At 28.1% G+C, this 27742-nt stretch overlaps 2 protein-coding genes across 3 annotated transcripts in view; both read right to left on the bottom strand.

Moving 5' to 3' along the window:
* The window catches only part of LOC122503575 (lachesin-like), a 156638-nt gene that overhangs the window by 69719 nt on the left and 59177 nt on the right, over positions 1-27742 (bottom strand). The window contains exon 2 of the mRNA XM_043614171.1: positions 5488-5585. Coding sequence (XP_043470106.1) covers positions 5488-5585 — 98 coding nt within the window. The remainder of the gene's footprint in view (positions 1-5487; positions 5586-27742) is intronic.
* LOC122503584 lies at positions 21076-25474 on the bottom strand. 2 transcript variants are annotated; one of them, XM_043614185.1, is made up of 8 exons: positions 25249-25474; positions 24373-24636; positions 23748-23869; positions 23459-23623; positions 23113-23327; positions 21674-21836; positions 21357-21456; positions 21076-21226 (listed from the first exon to the last, which is right to left on the bottom strand). In XM_043614185.1, the coding sequence occupies exons 4-8, from the start codon at positions 23535-23537 to the stop codon at positions 21121-21123; spliced, it is 663 nt and encodes a 220-aa protein (XP_043470120.1). In that variant the 5' UTR covers positions 23538-23623; positions 23748-23869; positions 24373-24636; positions 25249-25474; the 3' UTR covers positions 21076-21120. The 2 variants fall into 2 exon arrangements, with proteins under 2 accessions (XP_043470120.1, XP_043470116.1); XM_043614181.1 differs by having other exon boundaries at positions 23696-23869.

Here is a 27742-nt window from a genome sequence, read left to right on the forward strand (position 1 = left end):
AAACAAGTTTTCGGAGAATCATCGCAGTAATTTAAATAAAATTTGGTAGTTTCAGATACATTGGCTTAAAGTTTCTGGAAATCAGTGCTTTTAGGCAAAATCATCTGTTTATTTACACAACAGTTAAAATTGATTAAAGATTGATATCCTTTTAAATCACCAAAAATAGACAAATCTTTTTCTCGCAGCATATTATTTAAAAATAGCGACGATTAAAATAAGTGTCATGTCATTGTGATAAGCTTATATGTGTTTCTGCATTTTTGACATACTTAAATATTTGTTTTTATCAGCTTAAAATTCATACCCTAGTGATATTGATCCACAAGTCATACACCTGGACTTAAGAAAAGAACGGTGTATTCTTTTTGGGCGCTCTTTAGAGGATCAAATGTAAATTATATAGATGAACTTTATTAACAATAATGATAGAATTACGTAATTTTCTCAAATTAAAATTATAATCTGTAAAAGGTGTTAAAATATCCTCTTTCTGATTTTAAACAATAAATAAAACACCAACTTAAGAATAAAACAGTTTATTATGTCAGGAAGTCGTCGTTAATTAAAATACAAAGTTGTCGCGAGACAGGTCGGCAAAGCTCTGATTAATTATCTATTTCTGATAATTCGTAATCTATCGGGATTCCTCGGTTCCCCACTCATCACACTATCATATCCCTTAAATATTACGTTATAAATCGAATTAACGACGCGCATAACGTCATGTCTCTACATTTATTCATTCAATTGAACTTTTTTTATTTTTTGAGCATAGGGATTTTTGTGAAATCTCTTTACAGATACCGTGGATTCCAAGATTATGTGGGGATAGTATAAATGGAAATATTAATAATAAATAATCAAATAAAACATTTTAACTTCAATAGCTGGCGATCAACTACCAGCCCCGACCCACTAAAAATCCGTAACCCGTTTTTTGGAGCTCTTTTGTTCACACTCGGTACTTTCGTAGGACTTTTGCCTTCAAGGGTTGCGCTCCATCTCTGTTGCAAATACGGCCTTCTCTAAATCCTGCGGATATCCTGCGTCAATAGTTAAGAGCGGAATTTACAACACTATACATGAAAATAAAAGTAAATTAAGTCAACGAATAAAATACAAAAAATTTAATAGTAAAGCTGTAAAAGGAGAAATAAATAGCAATATAAATAAAAGTAAGTAAACAATAATAAATGTCTTTATATAAAATCATTTCTGCCTTTTGGTACTATCTTGTCTTATTTACAGTTTTTATGATCAACTTCTCCACACCTAAACCACGCAGTCGATCTGTCCGCACCCTTACAATCTCTTCTCTTCCGTTTCAAAAACAGTTAATTTTTGCTTGAAACTTGTTACTCCGGGGTTTAATCTTACTTTAACATTAAACATTTTTTTGAACTGAGGTTATATTCGTAATCAGCGACCCCAAAAAATCCCGACTAACAAGTTTGAAACAAAATGAACTATTTTTGAAAATTTCCCCCATTTGTTTATAATATTGTTTAAAAAATAACTTTGGTCGACATTTTGTGGCAGCCCTATACAAATTTAATTCCCAAAATAGTCCCATTTTGTAGACCTACTATTTTTAAAGCGATATTTACAACAGAAGAAGGTATGTTGAGGGGTTTAGCTATAAACAAATTGAAAAAACCAATATAAAATCGCGTCTTTTCTTAAACAATGTTGTATAAATTTTTTATTTAACATTTTTTAGTTTTTTTGAGCACGCCATTCGAAAGAAGGACTCTTGATACATAAGAAATATGTCTACTTAAGTACTTAATAATTTTTCTTGTCGCATTTTAATATTGAAAAATATGTCCTTAAACATTATGTACAAATTTTGTACATCCCGTCCTTAATGGGTTAACACCAAATGGTATGCCTTCTTATAAATTATATCATTTAAGATATGATGTATAATTTTTTATATATACTTTTAAGAAATATTAATTTGGTTTTAGGATTTTGTAATTGGACTCGCTTGCTGTCAAATTTTTATTGAAATACGTTATTACTGTAGAAATAATTACTGGAAAATCTAAAGGTGAAATAGTATTTATTCCTTGTATTAATTTATCTTCTTCACAAGATACATTTATTAATGTTCTGCAATCATCACTTGGGTTTGTTTTATATACATAAATTATCCTGAAGAGAATAACAAAGGAACCTGCCTTATTTATATAAATTATGAAGTAATTTGAATAAATCAATGTTTTCAATATTAAAGTTATATTTTTCTTCATAAAAGGAATTATTCTTTTCTGAGTAATTTTTTCCAAGGGTGTATTTTATCTAAATTGGAGGGTACTTTGAAAAACGTGTTGACGCTTAACGAAATTATTATGAGAGATAATTACCGGTCTTTGTGATTCTTTGCGGTATTGGAAAAGAAATTGCCACTTGCGTTAAACATCATCCAGCCGAATATCACCCCTTGAATATTTCAAATGTTCAAGGGGCTGACTTCAATTAGGTTTCAAGTCATAAAAAAATCTCGTCGTCGCCGGAGGTAAAGTTACTTCGGCTGGTACTTCCGACGGAAGTAACGACGGTTCTATAATGAAATTACGAATTTCATGTGCAGTTGAAGCAACTCCTCATATACACACACTATACACATCAAGTGCATGTAAACATATTCATCTGACTTACGAGTTCTACTTAGTTATAGTCTGTTAGTTCTAATTTATTTTAAGTCCTAGCTAGAGAAATTCTTCATTGTTCGAAATGTAAATTTACAAATAAACATTTTAAACTTTTATTTGTCGAGCTACGTTCTCAATTTAATTCTATTACAAATAGAACTTTCAGAGTTCTACTTGCTTACTTTATTATCAAATTTCTATTATTTTTTAATTAAATTTTTATACTAATCTTACTTTTAGTCTAAAAGGTAAAGTTCATTTTTATTTTAATACTAACAAGTTTAAATACACCAAAATTAAATATTTAATAGGAATGATAAGCTGCTTATCGTCAGGTCGGTGAATTCTGTCCATTTATGTTTATGTCGAATAGTTGTTGCCTGTCGATATGCAAAAATTGACAACTGGTGCAGTACTGGTTTAGTACCCGTGTAGAAAAATCTTCCGGCGCTAGCCTGAATCAGACCAGACCGTCTATTTTCCAATCTAGTAGAAAATTTATTTAAATTCAATATTAATATAATAAACAAAAAATTAATTTATATTTGCAAACATGTAATAATCCCCAACTTTTAACTTTTAATCAAATTAATGTTTACAACGCAGAATAAACGCAAACCTATAACGAAATAAAATTTGCCACTGTGGGGAGTCGAACCGACGACCTACGGACTTCTAGCCTAACACTCTAACCACTACCCTATCGAAGCTACAGGATAATAAATTTTAATTTTCGACACGTTTTACACTTGCAATTAATAAAGAGCGTTTAACTGCGTAATTAAGTTAAATTATTATTTAATTGAACTAAATTAAAAAAAAACAAATAAGTAAATTACCTAATAAATTCCCATAAATTACCTCTAAAATATCCATAAATTACCATAAATTACCGACATTAAATATTTTAGGTCTAATTTGTGTTTTACATATTTTAATAAATTATCGTATAAATTTCCATAAATTACCAACGTTAAATTTTTTAGTTAAAAATTTATCGTCAAAATTTTCATAAATTATCTAATAAATTTCCATAAATTACCGCGAAAATTTCCATAAATTACCGATGTTAATTTTTTTAGTTCTCGTTTGTGTTTTACATAGTTTTATAAACTATCGTCAAAATGTTGATAGATTACTGCATAAATGTCCATAAATTACCGTAAAATTTCCATAAATGACTGAAATTCAAAATTTTAATGATAATTTTTGCTTTACATATCTTTACGAATTATTGCGAAAATTTCTATAATTTACCGCAAAAATTTCCATAAATACTGGCATAGTACTGGCATACCAGTCTTTAAGGGCAGTACTGGCGTAGTACATAAATTTTAATGAAGCCAGTACTGAACCAGTACTGGCAAGCCAACTGCTGGCATGCCAGTACTGTCGCAATACTGCGCCAGTTGTGAATACTGGCATTTGACAGAAATTTTTGCTTAGGATCTTAGAAAGTGTCTTTGTTAGTGTCTTTTATAAATCAAATTCTGACTTTATATTTTAATCATTTCAAAATAAGAAATGCGATATTTATATCCCGTGTTTTTCTTTTATATAGGTACAGTAGCTAAAAATCCTTTGACTACTTTCCACTCCAGAGTTTTAAAGGGGGTATGTAAAAATATACATATGTTCACCTCGCAATGAATTACGGTACGTATTTTCTTGTCTGCTTGAAAAACAATTAAAACTTTTCTACGAAACAAAGTACACATTTTTTCTGACAGTAATGAAAGATATTTTTTATGTCATAACAAGTTCTTTCTACTTTTTATTATTTTAATTCCAATTAAATTACACGATAGCATGGAAATAGTTATAAATATATTTCTTTAAATCTTTTTAATTAATGATCCATGCATATTACATCCTTTCACTGTCTCTTATTGCTTTGTCTCTGTAGCGGATCACATCGAACTTTAATTTGCTCTTTCTATTTTTCATTTACGACAATTGGATTTAAAGGGCTTTTTGAGAACACAGAACATGGCTAGAGGAGAAATCGTTTAATCACCTTTGTAAATCACAAGTCTCGGCACTTCAATTTCCGCGTAAACGAAGGCGGTTACATTCCTTAAAATAAAAAGCTCTAAAATAATGGAAAATAGATTTTTTTCCCCCTTTTTCCCTATCATTTTGTAAAAGAGAAAAAAAATCAGGCGCAAGGTAAATGCATATTCAGCAGTGGTAAGAATTCGATTCTGGGGTCTTGAAGAAGGGGCTAAATGAGAAAAGGCGGTGGATGTTGAAAATGGGTTTCTCGGGAGCTGGCGGACGTTTATTAGAGAACGAGTGTGGCAAAAAGAAAGGCCAAAAGCAGCTTAACAAACTGCTGAACCCACACCTCCTGGGATTTTATATATTCTTATACCTAATAGGCTTCGTCAGAATATGCAATACAATTTTCAAGAAACTCAACAAAAAGTATATTTTTTTAGAAATAAAATATCCACTATTCTTAAAAGCATTTCAGCTAATTTTGTCATGGAAATCTTTCGTTCAATGCTGAGGATTACAAATTAATAATTTTATCCCACTTATCACATCATACTTTCTGAATATTTCACTGGAAAATTTGATATATTTAAATGCGAACTTCTTGAAATATTGATGCATTCGAGAAAATGTTATTTTATAATATTTTGATTTACATTGTATCTTTAATTAGCCCTATTGTTTCAAATGTTGTATGAAATTATAAGAATTTTTATTTTTAAAATAATTTTTGTTTTTTGCTACTGTATTTTATAGGAAACAAATTGGTTATTATTGTATAAAGAATTTGTATGCAGGAAATATGATATAGATTTTCAAATTTGCATACCTTGTAAGGTCCCAAGTTTTCGACTATACACTCAAAGATGGCTTCACGACCGACAGACACAGTAAGGTTGTTCAAGGGCTTTCCAAATCTCGGCAAGTCTGCAACAAACCCGACGACATGGTTAGTTCGAAACATCAAGTTTGATAAGGAAGTGCTTCTCTTAGTGCCGAACCAACTTCCCTTTGTTCAAACAAAAAGTATAATTTTACGGTCACAAAATTGATTCCTTTTATGTAAAATCATTGTGACTTGTACATTGAAAGAAATTTATTTGTAGAAAATGCTAAATCTTGTGTCACATTTTAATATACTACTAGCGTCATACTCCTCGCTCGCTAACGCTCGCTCGGAAGACATTTTCTTATTTATTTCTACTTACATAAATAGTTTTTGAGGTAAAAATTTTGTTAAAAAAATTTTTAACGTCAAAAACTCTCTTGATCAAGCTAATTTTGTTTAAAAAAATCTTTAACTTCAAAAACGATCCTTATACCTCATACAATATGAATGCAGGCTAATTGTTTATAACATTTTTACACCAATAGGTCTTTTTTAAAAAATTATGTAATATATGTTTTCGTAGTGGTTTTTAGCGTAGAATCAAATAGCGCTATAAGTTTCTTATAAAAATCGATTTTTCTTCATTTGTTTATAAAAAAAATTGTTAAAAAAATATTTTTTTAACATTCAACGACAAAAATTATCATTAGATCCCATGCCAGGATTTCAATAGTTACTTTTATATTATCTGCATTCCTTTACCTGTAGGCATCAATGGGTTAATGTAAAAAATCTTTTCCTTAAAGCATTTTTTCAGTTAGTAGAAAATAAATTTGATACAATAACGTTTGACTTTTGTTCCACTGAAGACCATAAAAATAAAAAATTAGAAATATAAGCCTGGATAAAGTGTGGAGGAAAAGATTTTTTACAATAAAAAAGGAAAATAATTTTAATAAAAAAGTTTAAAATATATAGTTAAACTGTTTATAATAATAATATATACGTATATAATTAATAAATGTATTAGAGGCGAGCAGTAAAGGTCATATCATCTTTTAAAATACACTGATATAGGCGCTACTTAGTTAGCGCAACGCACAAAAACTCGTAGCGCAAACTTCAAAAATTTTTTTCTCAAAAACATCAAAAAGCACTTCTTTAAAAATTTAACCACTTATTAAGAAAGGTTTCAATTTTGAGAAAATAATTTTTTTAGGAAACTCCAGGATGTCCTTAGCATATTTTTTTAACAATAAAAAATTATTGTTTAAACAAATTATTGAAAATTTAATTTTTCTTAACTTTTTTTTAATATTATAAATAATTGACATTTATTTATTTATTTTCAGTTTCTGATTTTTCAAATCTAAATATCTTGCAAAAAAATTTTTTTTTGCAAAACTGTTTGGCACAGTTATTTAGTACCCCAAATACTACAAAATTACAAACTTTAAGAAAAATCGGTGATCCACCATTTACTTTTCGTATGGAACTGCCATTGATATAAAAATTTTAATTTGTAGTATCAAATAAATAGTTATTTGTAGAAAATTCGAATTATTTAAGTCAAATGAATAGAATAATTGGATCTAATAAATATTGCTTTAAATCAATTAGGAAAATTACTTGATTCAGTAATGCATGGATTTTAATTCAAATAAATATTTATTTGCATCAATAAAATAATTTTTTTAAAATAACTAAATATTTATGGGACATTCCGCACGTCAACACGGACAGAGCTCTAAACAAAAATTGCTTTGATAGATTTAAACGTTCTAGGGCTCAAAAGATTTCTACATTCATGTACTTTAAGATGGCGATGGGCGTTTTTTGCAAATTTTTATTTCCGATGCCAATAGAGCTGTCAAAAGTCAAATGGTCCAAAAATTCCAAAATACTTTTATGAATTAAAAGCAAAAAACGAGGTAAATTATTCTGTAACTCATTCTTTAACCGTTTTTTAAGGTCCCCGAATATAAATCTAAATTTTTTTTTTTAAATCTAAAATGTCTTATCCAATATGGCAGACAAAATTCAATTTTTATCAGATTCGATTAAAACTTGTTACTCGGTGGTTTTTAGGGTCGCTGATTACGAATCTACACTACCGGTCAAAATTGAGAGACCATCCATTTTCAGGTGATTGAAAAACATTTTAAAACATAAAATGTATGGAAACTAAAATATTTTGCTTTTTATTTTTTGAAAGATGATGAAATTTTGAAAAGAACAAGATCTTTTAGAAGTCATTTAGCCAATATTTTATTGAGATATTTTTAAAAAATCGTCATTTTCAATGTCTTACAAAAATTTGAATAACTTTTAAAATAATGAACGCTTTTTAATGATGTTAAGCTTGTTTTAAAGGTCATTTGCTACACTATAAGAATTACTTATAGGCATTAACGTGTAATTTTTTTCTTAGAAAATGCAGGCCGTCAAACTTGGACCAAAAAAAATTCAAAAAATTTGGAACAATCTTTCTGTACTAAAAACTATTTTAGAAAATATATAAAACATTATATGGTGTAGATTTTTCAAGAAAATTTAATAAAAAAAATACGTTTGAATTTTAAAAATTATTTTTCTTTAAATAAAAATGTTTCAAATTTTTTATATTTTTTTGGTTCAAGTTTTTATTTTAGAAGTTATTCAAATTTTTGTAAAACATTGAAAATGGCGATTTTTTAAAAATATCTAAATGAATTATTGGCCAAACGACTTCTGAAATATCTTCTTCTGTTCAAAATTTTATCATCTTTAAAAAAATGAGCAGAAAAAAATTTTAGTTTCAATAAATTTTATGTTTTAAAACGATTTTCATTCGACTGAAAATGGATGGTCTCTCAATTTTGACCGGTAGTGTAAAGTCACTTTTTAAAAATTTAAAATGGCGGATCCAATATAACGAAAAAAAATTTCAAATTTGATCCTATTCCCTTAAAACGTGTTACTCGGGGGCTTTTGGGGTCGCAGATTATGAATATAAAGTTACTTTGTAGAAATTGAAAATGATTAATCCAATATGGTGGACAAATTTTTAAATTTGATCAGATTTAATTAAAAAGTGTTACTCGGGGGTTTTTAGCGTATCTGATAACGAATTTGAAGTCACTTTAAAGAAATTCTAGCTTCATACTGTTCTATAATGTAAACAATTTGTTATTATTACAAACTTTAAGCGAAATGTATCAAAATTGGACATTTTTTCAGTCATATGGGATCCACTATTTACAATTTTTAAATTGTGATTTCAGATTCGTAATCAGATACCTTAAAAAACCCCCGAGTAACACGTTTTAATTATATCTGATCAAATTTAAAAATTTGTCCACCATATTGGATCCGCCATTTTTATTTCTAAAAATTGATTTCATATTTGTAATCTGTGGCCCCATAAGCTTCCGAGTAACACGTTTTAAGGGAATCGGATCAAATTTGAAAATTTTTTCCGCTATTTTGAATTTTTAAAAAGTGACTTCAGATTTGTAATCAGCGACCCTAAAAACCCCCGAGTAACAAGTTTTAATCGAATCTGTTCAAATTTGAATTTTGTCCGCCATATTGGATCCGCCATTTTGAATTTAAAAAAAAAACTTTAGATTTATGTTCGGGGACCCTAAAAACTGTTAAAGAATGAGTTACAAAATAATTTACCCCGTTTTTTGCTTTTAATTCATAAAAGTATTTTGAGATTTTTGGTCCTTTTGACTTTTGACAGCTCTATTGGCATCGGAAATGAAAATTTGCAAAAAACGCCCATCGGCATCTTAAAGTACATGAATGTAGAAATCTTTTAAGCCCTAGAACGTTTAAATCCATCAAAGCAATTTTTGGTTAGAGCTCTGTCCGTATTAACGTGGAATTTCCCTTATTTATATCAAATATGCAATTATTTTTTATAATTAATTATTTTAATTTAGACCAATATCTCTTTAATTGCGTCAAATAATTATTTATGTAGTCCTTATACCAAATTTATAATAAATAAATTAATGCTCTTCCATTTGCATACGTAAAAGTATTAGCACACTAAAAAAAATTATCTCATTCAAATAATTTTTTTTATCTATATATTTATTTGATTCAAATAACTTGAATTATGCGAATATACAAAACTTTTTTCTTAGAAAATGCAGGTTGGCAAACTTAGACCAAAAGAATTTAAAAAATTTGAAACAATCTTATAAACCCCTTCGCTGTTTGGAAAAATAATAATCATATGATTGGCCCAAAATGTTCAGCAAAATCTGTTAGATGCATTTTTATGAAACTTAGTATACAAGGGTTTTTGGGGTCGCTGAATATAAATATGACGTCAAAAAAATTCAAAATGGTGGATCCAATATGTCGGACAAAATTTTTAAATTTTAAACAGATATTATAAACAAAAAAAACAAAGAACAGAAAGTGTAATGTAAAACCTTTGCAGCCTCCACGCGGCACATTCTGGGGTCATGATTCGTTTTATCAGCTAATGCAAAGGATATAGAATAGAGTACAAAATTTGATAAAAATCGGGATGAATTAAGAAAATTACGTCCCTCATTTTGAATTCATAATTTTTTATTTTGAAAGACAAATTTAAATTCAGCGACCCAAAATATCCCTAGATACTGAAATTGATAAAAATCCAAATGAATTTTAAAAATTATGTCCACTATTTTGAATTTTTAAAAATGAAGGTCTTTGAAAATTGTAACAAATTGAGCTTTGGCAGTCAGAATCAACTTAGAGTTGAATAAAGTTTGCTTCTTTCAGTTTTTTCTTCAAATTTTTTTATAAATTATTTCTTGGACTAGAAATAACTGTTGTTGGTTTTTTTACTGACGGGAAAGTCGGAAAATCTATGGATAAATCGAAACAAAAAAAATTAAAACCAAAAATTGAGCTTTGGTAGTCAAAAACAGTTTAGTGTTGAACAAAGTTAACTGAATTTAGTTCTAAAATGATTTTAGATCTACCATCATATCTAGATTTTTCTTTAATATCGGAAAATGTGTGAAAATCGCGGATTATGTATTGATTTTATTTCAGAAATGACAAATTTTATTCAAATTCATTTCCAAATTATTTTTTTGTCCCGGAACTGTTGTAGGTTTCAATTCAATACATAATTTTGACTTTTTCTGAGTTTTCCGCGATTATCACACATTTTCCGATATTAAGGGCATGTCCAAGGTGTAAAATGTAAACAAACCAAAAGGTAAACAAACCAAGCACTAAAATCGCACTTTTGTAATAGCCATTTCTCCCACAAAAATTAATATTTTTTCACATTCTTTACAAAAATGGAAAATTAGAGTTTCAAAGTGTCCAAAAAAATCATTTTTGGCTATGAGCAATAAAAGGCACTCAGTAAAATAACTAATTAAAATTACCTGTAAAATGGCATTTTTGACGCGTCGCAAAAATTAAAGTGTTTGACTATATCAACCGCACGGACGATGAAGAAGTTTTTACCCTTTCTCTTGTAATTTCAAGGAGGAAAGGGAAAAATTTCCCTTTCCACATGTTGAAGGTCCAATCGCTGACATGGAATTTCTTCATCATCCGTGCGGTTGATATACTCAAACAGTTTATTTTTCAGGACACGTCAAAAATGCTATTTTACAGGAAATCTTAATTAGTTATTTTACTCATTGCCTTTTATTGCTTATAGCCAAAAATGATATTTTTGGACACTTTGAAACTCTAATTCTCCATTTTTGTAAAGAATGTGAAAAAATATTAATTTTTGTGGGAGAAATGGCTATTACAAAAGTACGATTTTAGTGCTTGGTTTGTTTACCTTTTGGTTTGTTTACATTTTACACCTTGGACATGCCCTTAAAGAAAAATCTAGATATGATGGTAGATCTAAAATCATTTTAGAACTAAATTCAGTTAACTTTGTTCAACTCTAAACTGTTTTTGTCTACCATAGCTCAATTTTTGGTTACTATTTTTTTTTGTTTCAATTTTTCCATAGATTTTCCGACTTTCCCGTCAGTAAAAAAACCTACAACAGTTATTTCTAGTCCAAGAAATAATTTAGAAAAAAATTTGAAGAAAAAACTAAAAGATGAAAACTTTATTCAACTCTAAATTGATTCTGACCGCCAAAGCTCAATTTGTTACAATTTTCAAAATTTTTCCATATATTTTCCGACTTTTTCGTCAATATTAAAACTCACAACAGTTATTCCTAGTCCAAAAAATAATTTAGAAATGAATTTGAATTACTTCTGTCAGTTCTGAACAACGTAAATAGATTATTTTTATTATTTTGACTTTTCCTGAGTTTTCCAAAATTTTCACACATTCGTCGGACATCAGAGAAAAGTATAGATATCATTGTAGATATAAAATTTTTTTGTAATTACTAAATTAACTTTACTCTAACCTAAACCGATTCTGATCAATTAAAAAGAATTTGTTACATTTTTCAAGGGATTTTCATAAATTATCCGACTTTTCCGACAGTAACCAAGCATGTGGCAGTTATTTGTAGACCAGAAAATAATTTAAAATATTTTATGATATGTTTTTATCCCTTTTGCTCTTATTCCAACTTAATTCTTATTTTTCGGACTTTTCATGGTTTTTCCTCATTTTCATCACTTTCCCGAGGGTATGGGGGGAAATGAAGGTTACTACTCGATTCCTGGGCTCAAAATGTATAAGGATTCACTTGAAATTTACTTCTCGGTTCGGGGCAAAAATCAACCCTTTTTTAACATTCTCCTTTGAATTTAGCTACCCGAAAAACCCCTAGATACTGAAATTAATAAAAATCCAAATGAATTTCAAAAAGTATCGCCGCCAATTTGGATCCTGCATTTTGAAGTTTTAAAAATGATGGTCAAACTCGAATTCAGCGACCTGAAAAACCCTTAGGTACTAAAATTGATAAAAATCCAAATGAATTTCAAAAATGATGTCCGCCATTTTGAATTTTTTAAAATTAAGGTCAAATTCGAATTCACCAACTCCAAAAACCCTTATACACTAAATGTGACTTAAATTAAAAATAAATTTTCATAAATTTTACTTGTTTTTAAATTGTTATATTATTTAAAAATAACAAATAATAATTTATTTATTACTTAATTTAGGATCATTGCAATCAATAGTGTGTTAATAATGATATAAAACAATTTATTTTATAATTTACATAAAAAATTACATTTATTTTGCGCTAAGAAGTTTACTACCCAACGGTCGTTAACAGGCAACGGATTAACAGAAAAATAATTTTTAAAATTCAAACATATTTTTTTACTAAATTTTCTTGAAAAATCTACATCATATCATGTTTTATATTTTTTGAAGAATAGTTTTTTGTACAAAAAAATTATTTCAAATTGAAATTTTTGTGTATAACTTTGCCGACCTGCAATTTCTAAGAAAAAAATTACACGTTAATGTCTACAAGTAATTCCCATTCTGTAGAAAATAACCTTTAAAGTAAGCTTAAGATCATTAAAAGTGTTCATGTTTTTAGAAGTTATTTAAATTTTTGTAAAACATTGACAATAATGATTTTTAAAAATATCTTACACAGAAATAGAATTGTTAAATCTCAATAGTCAATAATAAAATTCTTTTCACTTACAGTACAATTCAACACTTCTTATTTTGGAAATTTCATATTTTGGACATTTTGGGCTTTGGGAATTTTGTATTGTAGAAAAATAATTTTTAGATTATGTATGGATTAAAAAATTCAATTTTAAAGTTCTGAATGTTCTTCGCATGCTTTATAGTGATAGAACACTACTGCGCATGCTTGATACTGATAGAACACTACTGCGCATGCGTTATAGTGATAGAACACTACTGTGCATGCGTGATACTGATAGAACACTACTGCGCATGCTTTATAGTGATAGAACACTACTGCGCATGCGTTATAGTGATAGAACACTACTGCGCAAGAGTATTATTGATATAACACTACTGCACATGCCTGGCATTGATAGACACTACTGCGCATGCCTAACGTTCACAGAACACTACTGCGCTTGTCTGACATTGATAGAATACTACTGCGCATGACTGACATTCACAGAACACTACTGCGCATGTCTGACATTGATAGAACACTACTGTGCATGCCTGACATTCACAAAACACTACTGCGCAGATAGAATACTACTGCGCATGCCTGACATTCACAGAACACTACTGCGCATGTCTGACATTGATAGAACACTATTGTGCATGCCTGGCATTGATAGAATACTACTGCGCATGCGTACTATTGATAGAACACTATTGTGCATGCCTGACATTGATAGAACACTACTGCGCATGCCTGACATTCACAGAACACTACTGCGCATGCGTATATGTATGTACAATGAGTATGTTATACGATACGATGAATAAATGATAAAAGTCGAACGACCGAACGATGAAGTACGGAGTTACACGACCGACGGACGACAAAACGACGACGAATATGTTAATATTGTAGGAGAAGGAGATTTTCTAATTTAGAGAAAAGTGTCTTTTTTTAAATAGGGTAAGGACTTTACTAATTTTTGTAATGTAGCTTTCTGGTTTTTGATATATTTATACTAAAAATTCGGAATGACGGAGAAAAAATTAAATACTTAAATTAACACCAATACATTTGAATGCGCATATGCATATACATAAGCATATTCCTAATATTCGAACCAGATTTATTTCTTTAATGAAAAGTAATAGAATTAAAGATCGTTAATACTCTTGTATCTCATATTCTCTTTTCTTAATTTGCCATTTTAAACTACTTTGGTCTTGATATTTTTAAGAATTATTATTGACAATCTGGATGTATTATAAAAAGAAATATTAACTGACGAAAACTTTTTCATCTCAAACTGACGATAAAAACTCTTACTTCGATAAAAGAAATGAATAGGGAAATTCTGTCAAAATAGAATAAAAGCGAACGAATTTGTCGGACTATAACTTTTTTTCTCAGACTGGTAAATACAAAACTTTATTCTCTCTTCCATGGAAAATTATTGATAGAAAAAAATAAAATATAGTTAGAAAATCGTGTGTTGTTTCATAGAGAATGAAAGTACGTTTCATTTTTGTTTGACCAAAACATTCTGTCTCTCATATACTGATTGTAGATTTATATTTTGTCCTCTCTCTTTCTCTCTTCGACAATGAATTATAAAAACAGAATACAAAAGGGAATGAAATACGTGGCCAACTATAACTTTCTGTTACAACACACTCGGTATAAAACAAAGAGGTTTTCTCGTCGCGTCGACTAAAAATTATTCACAAAAAGGAAAATTATTTTAATCATGCTAAGCAGAATACAAAATAAGCATCATGTGTGTCTGACTAAAACCGTCCGTCTGTACTGAATATATTCATGTACTCTTATCTTTCAGCAACAAAGTATTTTAAAAAAACACTATTTTATAATATTCTGTGACTATTTAGAATTTTTCTAAAATTTTTAATCTAACATAAGTAAAATTTTTTTAAAATGTAAATTTATAAGTAAAATATACTTTTCACAAAGTGTAATACAAATTGATTGTTTGCTTGTTTTTAAGCAAAAAAGTTTAGGAGAGCGGCATTTATTGCCCCCATACTATATTCTGTATGATACCTGATGCGTGACTGATATCTCGTTAAAAGCGTGTTTTAAGATCGCGTGTGCTTTTCATTTCAAGAAGCCCTATGAAAAGCTAATGCGTGAAATATGTGTCAGTATGTTTAATGTAATCTTGGCAACTGCGGTAAAATCAATGATAATAAGTCATGTAAACAGGCATTAAATTACGCTAAATATGCAATAAGTCTGTCAATTCTTAAAGAAAAACTCTAAAAAAAGTCTTCAAGAAAAAAATTGAGATAAAATCTAGTAATACTTTCAAGAACCACACATTTACATTGTATTGTCTAAATCAACACGTGATTATTCACAATAGGGACGTTATGAATTATTACTATTCACGTAAATAGAATAAAATTTATATAGTATAAACATTTTAATTATAAATATCATTAAATCGCTTCTAATTTTCTTCCAATATTAATTTATCAATAACGGTCATGATTCTTTCATACAAATAATAAATTTTCTACTAAACTTGGGGAGCGTAAGGTAGGGTAAAATTTACCCTGTGTAATATTCATTCCTCGATGATTCTATATTTATCGATTAGTATAAGTCCAAAAATTGCAAAATTAAAAAAAAACTGCATCTTTCTAGCTACAATAGTAAAAATGTTAATAAATAACAATTATTTGTTTAAACAATTTCTAAAATAGCGATTTGTTATCTAACATTTATCGGTTTTTATAAGTAGGTCCGAAAAATGCAAAATTAGAAAAAACTGTTTTTTTAGGGGCAACAGGAAACAAGTTAATAAATAACAACAATTATTTGTTTAAACAATTGTTTATTTAAACAATTTTATGCAATAATTGTAAACAGTTTAACTAAATTTAATATTTAGATTATTAATTTAATACTATGTAGTACTAAGAAAAGTAAATTGTAGATTTCTTGTTTTATTTGAAAACGCTGTAAATAATCAATAATAAATTGTTTAAACAAATGAAAAATTTATCGTCACATTAATCCCTTAACAGTCCATGGCCCATATATGGCCACAAAAAGTCGTGCTACCTTTGCGTCTGTGGTCATATATGGCCATCTCAAAAAAAAAAATACTAAACATAATTCGATTTGAGTGGCGAAGTATAAACTAAGGTTTTTGGGGTCGCTGAATCCAAATTTGAAGTCATATTTAAAAAATTCAAAATGGCGAACCCAAAATGGCGACTACAAAAATTAAAAAAATTTTCTGCATGTTGACGAATTTTTCTAAAACGTTTACTCAATCTTTTTAGGATTTTTTTGTTTTATTCAAAAACTTCAAAAATTTCCAAGAATACATATTTTTAGACAAATTGATCAACTTTTAAAAAAATACGTCTCCATATTGGATCTGCCATTTTGAATTTTGAAAATCTGACATTAGATTTGTAATCAGCGACCCCGAAAACCCCCGAGAAATGGATTTTCGTTGAAAAGCATCAATTTTAAAATTATCCGCCATATTAGGTCGCCATATTGGATCCGCCATTTTGAATTTTAAAAAAATAACCTTAAATTCCAATTCAGCGACCCCAAAAACCTTATATACATGATGAAAGCATATTTTTTTGTAAACTTTTTTTCGGACCGTTTTTAGACCACAAGCAATTTTTAACTGAAGTGCGAAGGGGTTAATAAATTAGATTATTAGGCAACATAAAACAATTATATACCCTATCTTACGCTTGGTGTTACAAAGTTGAACCTTACGCTCGCCGGATTAAATTAAACTATTTAAAACAACTATAAAATTTTATTTTTCCATTTTTAAGAATTTCAATTTATTCGAATTTTATTACTTGACAGATTGAGATTAGGTCATCTATTATCTGCGGTTTGATTTGAAAATTTTTTAAAAACTGATAATCCCGATGAAGCCAAATTATTTTCGGATGAAGGCTGAATAACAAGTTGAATGACTAGCGTTGAGTTCCCTCACGCGAGAGAATAATCGATTAACAAGAGATAAATCAATTTTTTTTGCAAACTAGGGGAATCACCATTCAAACGTCTATGACCCCTCAGTGAATCTAGATTCATCTTTGATTTAATTTTTCTTGTTTTTAGAGACAATGTATTTCAATCGAAATTGAGAACGGCCAATGGATGACGGATACTTTTTCAAAAGTTTAAAATAGATTTAAAATTAAGTGAAAAAATAAGTTAAAGTTTAAACATAGAAAAGCCCTTGTAACTTTTTTAAATATTAATATTTTTTAATCAAGTTTGGCTTATTTTCTTTAGTGTAGATCACAGTATCAAAATAATAAACATAGAAGTAATGAAAACAATTTTTTAATAATTTTTCATAGAAATTAATAACAAAATCCCCAAACATAGAAAAAATAATCTAAGTTTTCCAAATAGCAACAATAAATATAAATAAGTGATATATATACGTTTGTAAGGGTTTTCGAGACCGCTGATTACGAATATGATATTAAGTAACGAAAACTAAATTACAAAAATATAACAAAAAGTAGCAATTATAATTATAATTCGTGCGCAAGTACTGCTTTACACCGTAAGTAAAAAATTTCATATTTACTTTTAACTAAATTATTACTACAAAGTGTGTAAATATTTCTCAAGGGTTATTTTAAACTCTTTTTCAGAGGAAAAAAACAAATCGAGATTTGGATTTAACGTAGAGTACATGTTGTTAATATGTTTACATGAAAAATAAATAGGAATAGTTTCACCAATTATATTTTGTGCAATAAAAAGGTTCTGATTTACGTAAATTAATTCTGGGTATTCTAAATGGAATTTGGCGCAAAAGTTGTGGAGCGTTAATTTGAAATGGTACACTGTAAAAAAAGGGAGTTAAATTTTAACTCCCCAGGGGATTCTATAAAAGTCGCAGCCATTGGAGAGTTAATGTCAGGGGAGTTAAATAAAGAGAGTTAAAACTTGACACCCAAATGCTAACTCCCCAAGGAAAAAATAACTCGCGCGGGTGTTGATGAAGGGAGTTAGTAAATTAACTATCTTTTTTTCCAATTTATCGTTATACTTATCATAATAAGGATTAGAAAGAATTAGATTCAATTGGAAGATATAGAAATAGTCATAAAATGACACTTTTTATTATTTATTGAAACTTTATTCATTTCTGACCACGATTCAATTTTCTTGATGTCTGACTGCAATACCTTCACATCATCAAGAGAGTTAATCACTCTGTAGATTTTTAGATCATCAGCAAAAATTAAGGCTTTAGATGAGATGGCATTAGTAATATCGTTAATATATAATGTAAATAAAGGAGATCCCATTGCTGAGCCTTGGGGAACTCCTGATGAAGGGATGAAAGGATCTGATAAAAAATTTCCGACAGACACTTGGTGTGGTCTTTCTGAAAGGTAGTTCATTAATAATTGCAATAAGTTATTCGGTAAATCTAAAAGTTTCATTTTGTGAAAAAGTATATCATGTTTAATTGTGTCGAATGCTTTTGAAAAATCTAAATAAATAACATCGACTTGTAGGCCCCTTTGTAATGCACCGTTGATGAATTGTGTAAAGTGTATTAAATTAGTAATTGTAGATCTTGCTTTAATACATCCGTGCTGTTCATCGATAATAATTGGATAGAGATATGCTTGAATCGTAAATAATATAGATCACTCGAAAACTATTGCGAAATTTTGGATTTTAGCAATAGGACGATAATTTTCAATGAATGACTTATCTCCACTTTTATAAATTGGTATTATTTTCGCTGACTTCTATTCTTGTGTAAAAACGCCGGTTGTCAATGCGATATTAAATATAAACATAAGTGGTTCACATAGAACAGAAGCACAATCTCTAATTAGAAAACTCGGAACGTTATCCAAACCAGATGTAGAATTATTCTTTAGGCTTTTAGAACACTTTCTTTCGTTAATTGAAAAGGAGTATAACAAAAATAATTCTGATTACTAAAATTAAACGACGATACAGGATTATTATAATTAGATTGTCAATGTTTGGCAAAAAGGTTTCTGAATGCATTTACAATATCTTGTGGATCATCCACAACAAATTTATCATATGACATACAGTCTGGTATACTTGACCTTAGCTTGTTATTGATAATTTGACAGAATTATGTATTTTTAAATTTCTCATTTGTTTTGGAAAATTAAACATAATTTTTTAACCTTCAATTTAATGGCATAATCTACTAATCCTTTTCTATTAGTGCACCTACAAATACAGTATTATTTATAGTATAAATAGTATAGTATAGTATTTGTTTGTGCACTTGTGTACACTTTTTGCGTATTTTAGAGTGGAACATGGCGTGGGATTATTGTTTTTTAATATTTCTATTGTATTTTCATTTTTAGCTGTATATAATTATGTGTATTAAGTAACTTTTTTTATCCCACGTACATATGTACCCCTTAGAAGTACCCACTAGTTAAAAAGCCAAAACTGAAAATCCTTTACAACTTTGACAAAGAAGCGAAGACAAATCACGCATAGACTGATAAAAGCGACAGCCTCCCAAAAACGGCTCTGCTTCAGAAAGAGGGAAACGGAGAGGGTCGGAAAAACAGAAGATAAGCAAATCCATTAACACCAAATGAAGATTTGTTGTCAAGAAAGGAATGAGGGAATAGAATATACACAGAAAAAAGAGGGTTGTAATAATGCAGTTGATTAAAGGATAATAGTTGATACAGACAATGGGTAATGGATAAAAACGTACATTGTAAAGAACATCTCGATTTTCATAAAGTTTGGTTAGCGAATTATACATTCTGCTAAAAGCATAAATATTTACTGTTGTTATTAAACTTTTTTGCCAATATGCCATTGTACAAATATCTTTAATGATATAATTATTATTTTGCAAAATTAAAAAAATGTAATAATCTTAAAGTTTTAAAAATTAATTTATTCTTTAACCCACCTACGGTTTAATTAAATTGCAGAAATCGGTACCAAAATGGTTTAATTTACCCTGCATAGAAAATTTTATATCTCAACAGGCTTTAATAGTTTTTTTGGGTCGCTGATTACGAATCCGCGGTGATGATGGACACCGCGGTGTCCATTTTTGAAAATTCATAATAGCAAATCCAATATGGCGGCCCTTTTTCAAATTTTTTTTTATTTTATTGGATTCGCTTGTAAATTGTTACTCAGGGGTTTTCGGGGTCGCTGATTACGAATCTGAGTTTCAGATTTGTAATCAGCGACCCCGAAAACCCCCGAATAATTATTTTTAATCAAATCCGATAAATTAAGAAAATTTTTTTTAAATATATGCCATATTGGATCCGCCAGTTTGAATTTTGAAAATCTGATGTCAGATTCGTAATCAGCGACCCCGAAAACCGAAACCCGAAGTAATGATTTTCATATGCTAATTTCATTAACTTTTTGATTAAATGCACATTAGCCACCTATTCAAAAACTTGCTTCCCCCATAACACGCAATATTGCTGCAATATTACATTTCAATATTCGGAATATTTAAAAACAATATTGCAGCAACATTGCAGCAATATTACAATGTCCGACTTAATGAATGTTCCAGTTTAATATTGCAGGAATATTACTTTGCAATATTCAGAAATATTACAAAGGAATGTTACCAGGACATTGTTTTGAAAGTTTCAGAAATATTCCAGAGAAATACTGCAACATTTTTGTATTACAAATTTTAAGAATATTCCAGAGCAATTTACAAACAAATTTTTGAAGTATTTAGAAATATTGAAGTAAATTTTTAAATATATTTAAATAAGTTAATAATAAAGTTTTCAATTATCAAAATGATTTCATATAATCACAATATATGTTTTTAAGAATATTCCAGAGCAATATTACAAATTTTTTTTAGATATTTAAAAGAATTAGTTAGAAATATTAATTGATATTTTAGAAAGGAGTAGTAAATTATAATAATTGTTTTTCAGTACTGAATAAATCACTTGTTTATTCATTAAAATACAAACGTAATGTTAAAAGTAACGATTTCAATATTAAAAAAATATTAAATTCAAATTGAGTAATTCATTGAGTCAATTTTCTTCATCGTCAGCATCAGCTCGATTCTCGTCATGACCATTTTCATCGCCATCATTTTCATTTCCATCGTCCTCGCTTTCATCTTCTTTTTGCTTTGCTCTATGGATAAAAAATAATTATTTTACAATAAGACAATAAGATTTTAATTTTCAGTTTTGAAATAATCTAATTTAATTTCAAAAACGTAATAATAATTCATTATTTTTAAATTATAATAGAATTAGATTACCCTCCTCTGTCCAATCTCGTCTTTGCTTGAGCAAACCACTTTGAACCTGCTACATTTATATTATCTTCTGAATATTTGGAATCATGAGCTTGCACGCTACCTGAAAATAATCAATTTTTACTTTAAATGCGTTAATATTTTTGATAATAGAATAAAAAAAAGTTATTAAAAAATTTTCAGGAGAGAATTATTGAATTCGTGTTACTTGTGATTAAAAGTTTAAATATTTCTAAATATACCCTGTATCTTTTTTAAACATTCTTTATATTCTTTATTAATTTAAAAACTGATTTTTGTTTTATAAATCTTTCACTTACTGAAAATTAAATTGACAAAATTTGTGTCTGTTAGAGAGAGCTTTGGTTTTTTTCGTCCTGACCAACTATAAAGAACAGCCAATTGATTTGAAAAAAGACGACTGCAAATATTGCTAAGAATGTTATTCAAATCTCTTCCGCCAATAGAACCGAGAGCTTGGATCTAAAATTTATTATTAATATATTTAATATATCTTTTAAAAATGACAAAATAATCAGGAAAAGTAAGAATTTTTACTGGAGAAATATAATTATTATAAAATTTCTAGAACTATTACTAAAATCCTGTTTCTGCAAAATTTTTAGTCTAAATTGGGACTTTCAAAAATGATTCTCAAAATTTGTATAATTTTTTTAGATCTCTTTAATTTTTTTTATTTAGATCGGGGAATTTGCAAAATTTTTTCTAGAAATGACGGAAGTAAGGAAATAACAAAATCGAATTTTGGTAGCAATTTTGATGTAGGGGAGAGTCTCCAGTTGTGAGACACCTCCAGTTGTGAGACAGTCAATTTTTTTTAACATGCAATATTAAAAAGCAGATTGGTTTATATAAAAACATTTCTTTTTATATAAGCCAACTTTTTCGTGTACGCCGAAGCGGATATATAAACTGTTTTTGTTAAATACCAACACTGTGTGTGATAATCGACTAAAAAGCGTTTTTTCAATAATTGCAAAGTGCTGTTTTTCCAATTTAATTAATTGGAAAAGGTAAATGTAATGAATTTTCTTTTAGTGTTTTCCTTATATTTTGTGATGCAATATTGCATTGTTCCAATCTACGGTTGAAAATAATTTAATTTTCCTTTTTCAAAATAGCGCCAATTTCTGGGTGTGAGACACAGCATATCACCAGTTGTGAGACGGTGTCAACACCCATCTGGGCAGCCTAAAAAATACGACTTTGCAGGCATACTATTTAAATGTTGTTTTGATTTTTTTTCTAGTATTTTTGGGCATGTCAAGTGAAAAAAAGTCAATTGATTCAGAAGAAATCAATTTTAATGCTCTTGTTCAAGCTATTAAATTGTGTTTTTTTGATAGTCATATTTTGGCGAATAAATATTATTATTTAGTATATAATAATATATATTATTAATATATTTAATTATTTCTACTAAACATAACGTTTTATGTCAAACTTATTAAATTTTAGCAATTTTTAATGAGCGTCTCACAACTGGAGACATTTTTTTTTTTTTGAAAAAAGCGATGTGCTCAGAAAATGTATCGTAAAATTTTTTGAGTTCATCGAAACACTATACTTTCTTTTAATAAAAGTTGCGTATTTCTGTTACCTTTCCAACGGTGTATTTTATTTACAATTTCGTTTACCCGTTTACAATTTACGGGTCAAAAATGAAACCCGTCTCACAACTGGAGACTCTCCCCTACTAATATAAAATTCAGATTAAAATAAATTAATTAATTCTAACCATTTTCTTATTGAATGATTTTTTGGTCAGTTTATCATTCAATTTTTCGAATTCTTCTTGTGATGTAATAGGCAAATCTGGACAATCTTCTGAATCAAAAAATGAAACTGGTCCATCTACTGCTTCGTTAGCACGCGTTAATGTCAAATTTAGATTTCTTAACAATAATATAATTTCATTTAGTTTTGACAATGATAGTTCTTTAAAAGTAAGACCTATAGAATAAAGTAAAGTACAAATTAATATTTTTTAAGGAACATTAAAAGAAGCACATAAAATGAAATGTAACGATTTTAATAATTAATTAAATTTAATTTAATTTATCAAGAAAAGCTACATCATTTACCAGAATTTTTATCTTGGTAGGCCATACTAGCTAAACGATTTTTGTTTTTCGACTTAATTTCGTGTGGTTCTTTTTCCATAATTTTTGGGCGATCTCGTTCGAATGAGTTGGATTGAGAAGATAAGGAAATATTAGATTTTAAAGATGAGTTTGTATTGTTTCCTCCTGTAAGTGTGGCAAATAAATCGTATTAAATTTGAGAACATTTAAAAGTGGGTACAATAATTAAATATGTACCAAATTGTTTTTCTTTTGAGGTACAAGGTAATGGGATATCAATTCTTGGCACCTGGCTAATGCCGCTTTGCAAAAATGTTCTGTTATTATCTTGTTCCGTTTCTCGAGATTCTTCCGCAAAATCGCTTACATCATTATTCTTGGAGTCGGGTGAAGCTTCCAATTCTTGTATATCTATTTTGAAAAAGTTAAAATTAAATATAATAGAAATTTATAAATTATGATTATAGCGTATAATCAATTCAAAAAATAAAAAAATTCTTTAAATTATGTAATTAATTTTAATTAAATTAAAATTTAAATTGATTATTTTATTTTTTATAGGTTAAATTTTTTGTCAATAAATAAAATAAAAAATATGTGACGCGTCGCGAAGAAAAGCACCTTAGAAGCATATCGAAAATTTTACAGGTGGAGAAAAAAAGGAAAGAGAAAATCAACTTTTAGCACGAATTTCTGTTTTGTAAATCATTATTACGAAAATATTTCAGATAAGTTTTTGATAAAAATTAATTTTTAGTTCAGATAGTTAAAAAGTAATCTTTAATTTATCTGAAACAATCATAATCCGAAAATCGGTTTTTTGCTTCTTAGGTGCTTTTCTTCGCGACGCGTCACATATTTTAATGCCTTAATGATTTAAGTGCACATTTATATGTAAAACATTAAATGTGTACCAAGTCGTGAACGTTTAAAAGTAGGAGGTACAGGTATCTGTTTTTTTGATTCCAGTTTTATATTTTCTATTATTTTTGGCTTCGCTTTTGAACCCTTTTTAACAGTGGACTTGCAAGACTTCTCTTCATAGTCTGAAAAAGATCTTTTAGCTCTCTCTTGTCTAGATTTTTAAAATTTTTTATCAAAATTTTCTGCCTTATCACTGTCAACCTCTGATAATATCACAGAATCCAACAATTTTTCCTTTGCTTTTCCGAATAAATCTGTTTATAAAATTAAAAATTGAAATTAATATATGTGACGCTCCACGAGAAAAGGGACCTTATTTACTCTTGTAATAAGGTCCCTTTTCTCGTGGAGCGTCACATATATATAAATTATTACAAAATTATTCATCAGTTTTTTGTAATTTAAATTTATTTTTAATATTATTAATTATTACTTTTGTTATTGTCATTATTATTTGTAAATAATAATTATATATTTTTATGGCATAACAGTTTTAACTTTATATTTAAAAATCGTAAATTAAAATAATTGTCAATAATTAATCTGATTTTTTAAAAATTTTATTTAGATTGTAATATATTGAAACATTGGTTTGTTTAATTAGGCGACACTTTTAAAAGGAAATATTTTTAAGGTTAACTGATAGTAATAATAAAAATGTAAATGTGAGTATATAGTTAAAAAATTGAAGAAGAAGAAAATCGTAACAAAGAAAAATGTGATAAAAAATTCAGAATAAACGAGAATATATTATATTACAAACCAACTGTGCCTATAGGCTAAATTTTCAATAAATAATTATTGTTATTAAAGTTGGGTTAGAAAATCATAAAAATACAAATTTTATTATCTTTTTTTAAACTTACCTGTTGTTTTCAAGAGTTTCACAATTTCATATTTTTCCCAATTCTCTCCTGGATTAACTAATTTTTTCACAAGTTCGTTGACTTTTTGTAAATCAGTTTTTAGAGGGTAGTAACAATATTCTCCATTTTTATCGCAAATCCATTTTGTTGGAATGAGAACAACTCCATCATTAAGCTCAACCACCGAAAATGTCATATTTTTCAATTAATTAAAATTACCGACGAAAAATTCAAATTTTTTCAGTGTAGCAAAATCTCTTGACATTTCTTAAAAAAAGATGAACATCTTTAAACAGAGAAATTAATTTAACGTGAAGTATGGTAATTTAGCAATCATTAACTACAGATTTTTACGGACAACAGAATTTTTTAAAACGAAGAATCAATTTTCTTCTTTTTACCCTTATTCCTATATTCCCAGAATGATTTGAATGGAATTCAATTTTCCAATTGTTCCATAATGTGTATATATATATTATTATAGCACACTATAATAATTTTTATTTATTTTCTTTTCATTCGTTTTTCCTTTTTATAATACATATTTACAAAAATTACATTTAAAAATATTTTTAAATTATAAATTGAAAAACAATCAATAAAAATTTTTTAAATCATATTCGTAAAAATACCTCAATAATAAATATTGATTATTAAGAAATACTTCTTTAAAAAAATTGGCATAAAGATAAAAAATTGAAAGAATATATTAGTTATTTGTCACATAACAGAATTTTCCGAAAAAGCCATTTTTGATTTATAAAAAAATAACTTGATAATAAAATAAATATAAAATCATTCTCCAGACATAATTGTAAAAATAATTATAGTTGTGTAAACAATATAAATCTAACCAATATGTTTATTGTGCAATAATAATTAAAAACGAATCCTTTTCATTGTCCAAAAAATTAAGCGCGATATTTTTTTTGAAAATTAAGTAAGTGAAATTTATTTTACTGAATTTTAACTCTTTGCCGTACATTAGTTTTCCCCACCTCAGAAACAAGCAGTTTGACAGTTGAATCACGTGGAAAATATCAGGGCCGAATGTTAGTTTGATTTTGAGGTTATGTTTACATAGGATATTTATGTTTGATAAAAGTCTTTAACAATCAAATTTACCATTTTTAAATTGTAATAAATTGCAAATATACATTTACACTTTACACAAAAAATCGTATTTTTAGTGATCAATTAGTATAATTAAATATAATTTATTGTAAAATATAAATGGGTTCCAATTTTGAGAAGGTACGATACTGCAAGTTTAGACACTTACATTCTCACACATAACTAACTTATCAACACAAGCATAAACGCCTCTTCTCATTGGCTGTTCCCCCAAAAAGGACTCTAGACGACATTTCGTAACATATGAACGGCAAAGAGTTAAAGAATAAACTGAAAGAAAATAACTTCCCATTTAAGGATATGATATTTAATTTTACAATAATTTCGAAATTTTTAAAATAAGAATTGCATTTTAAATCATAAAAATGATATTTAATAATGCTGAATAATCTGAATGTCTTTTATAATTTTCATGTATTTGTACATAAAATTGCAGATTTCTTGACAAATTGTCATTGTAATCAATTATGTCAAAAAGAAATGTTTGTCATATTAGTTATTCAAATAGACATATTCGTCGATTACGTCGTAAACAAACATTGTCTGACATAAATTCATTATTGTTTTCAAATCTGCCTCCTGCAGAATCAAGTGATAGTGAAGACGATGTAGTACATGTGGAAAAAAAAGAATGTAGGTTTTTTTATAGAAACGTTGAAAATACCTGGACCAATTATTATTATGGTATACAGTTATGATAAATTTAATTAAATTTATTTTTAATTTTCTACTATATAGATTGAATTATTATACAGTGAAAAGGTATTAATTCAATTATATTTTAGTGAGCGAAGAAAGTAGTGACGAATCGTTTATTTCGGCAAATAATAGTGTAACTCCAGATGACGTTGATGATAAAACAGTAAATTGCAGTGACAGTGATGATGATTCAGAAGATACTTCAATCGATTTTGACTTCGATAGCGAACATGATGATTATAAGTCTTCTATTTCTTCAGAATACTGCTCATCCTCTACTGAAGATGAAGATTCCCAAGAAAAAGACAATAATTTTAAAAGTGTTTTGGTTCATTGGGCTTTACTATATAATATCCCTCAAGTTGCTTTGACTGCACTACTATTAATATTAGGACAATTTACAAATTATTTACTACCACGGTGTGCACGAACTTTATTACGATCACCTCGAACTGCTAATATCATTCAAATGTCTGACGGTGGAGAGTATCTTCATCTGGGATTGATACCAGCAATTCATTCAATTTTAAAAAATCGAATTTATAAGAAAACAAATTCTGAAGATAATATAAATTTGATGGTTAACATTGATGGTTTGCCTATACACAAATCCTCAAAAAAATCTTTATGGTTGATTCTATGTTCCGAAGAAAATTCCGAT

Source organism: Leptopilina heterotoma, unplaced genomic scaffold (genome assembly GCF_015476425.1).
Source record: "Leptopilina heterotoma isolate Lh14 unplaced genomic scaffold, ASM1547642v1 Lhet_11, whole genome shotgun sequence".
NCBI classification, from domain to species: Eukaryota; Metazoa; Arthropoda; class Insecta; order Hymenoptera; family Figitidae; genus Leptopilina; species Leptopilina heterotoma.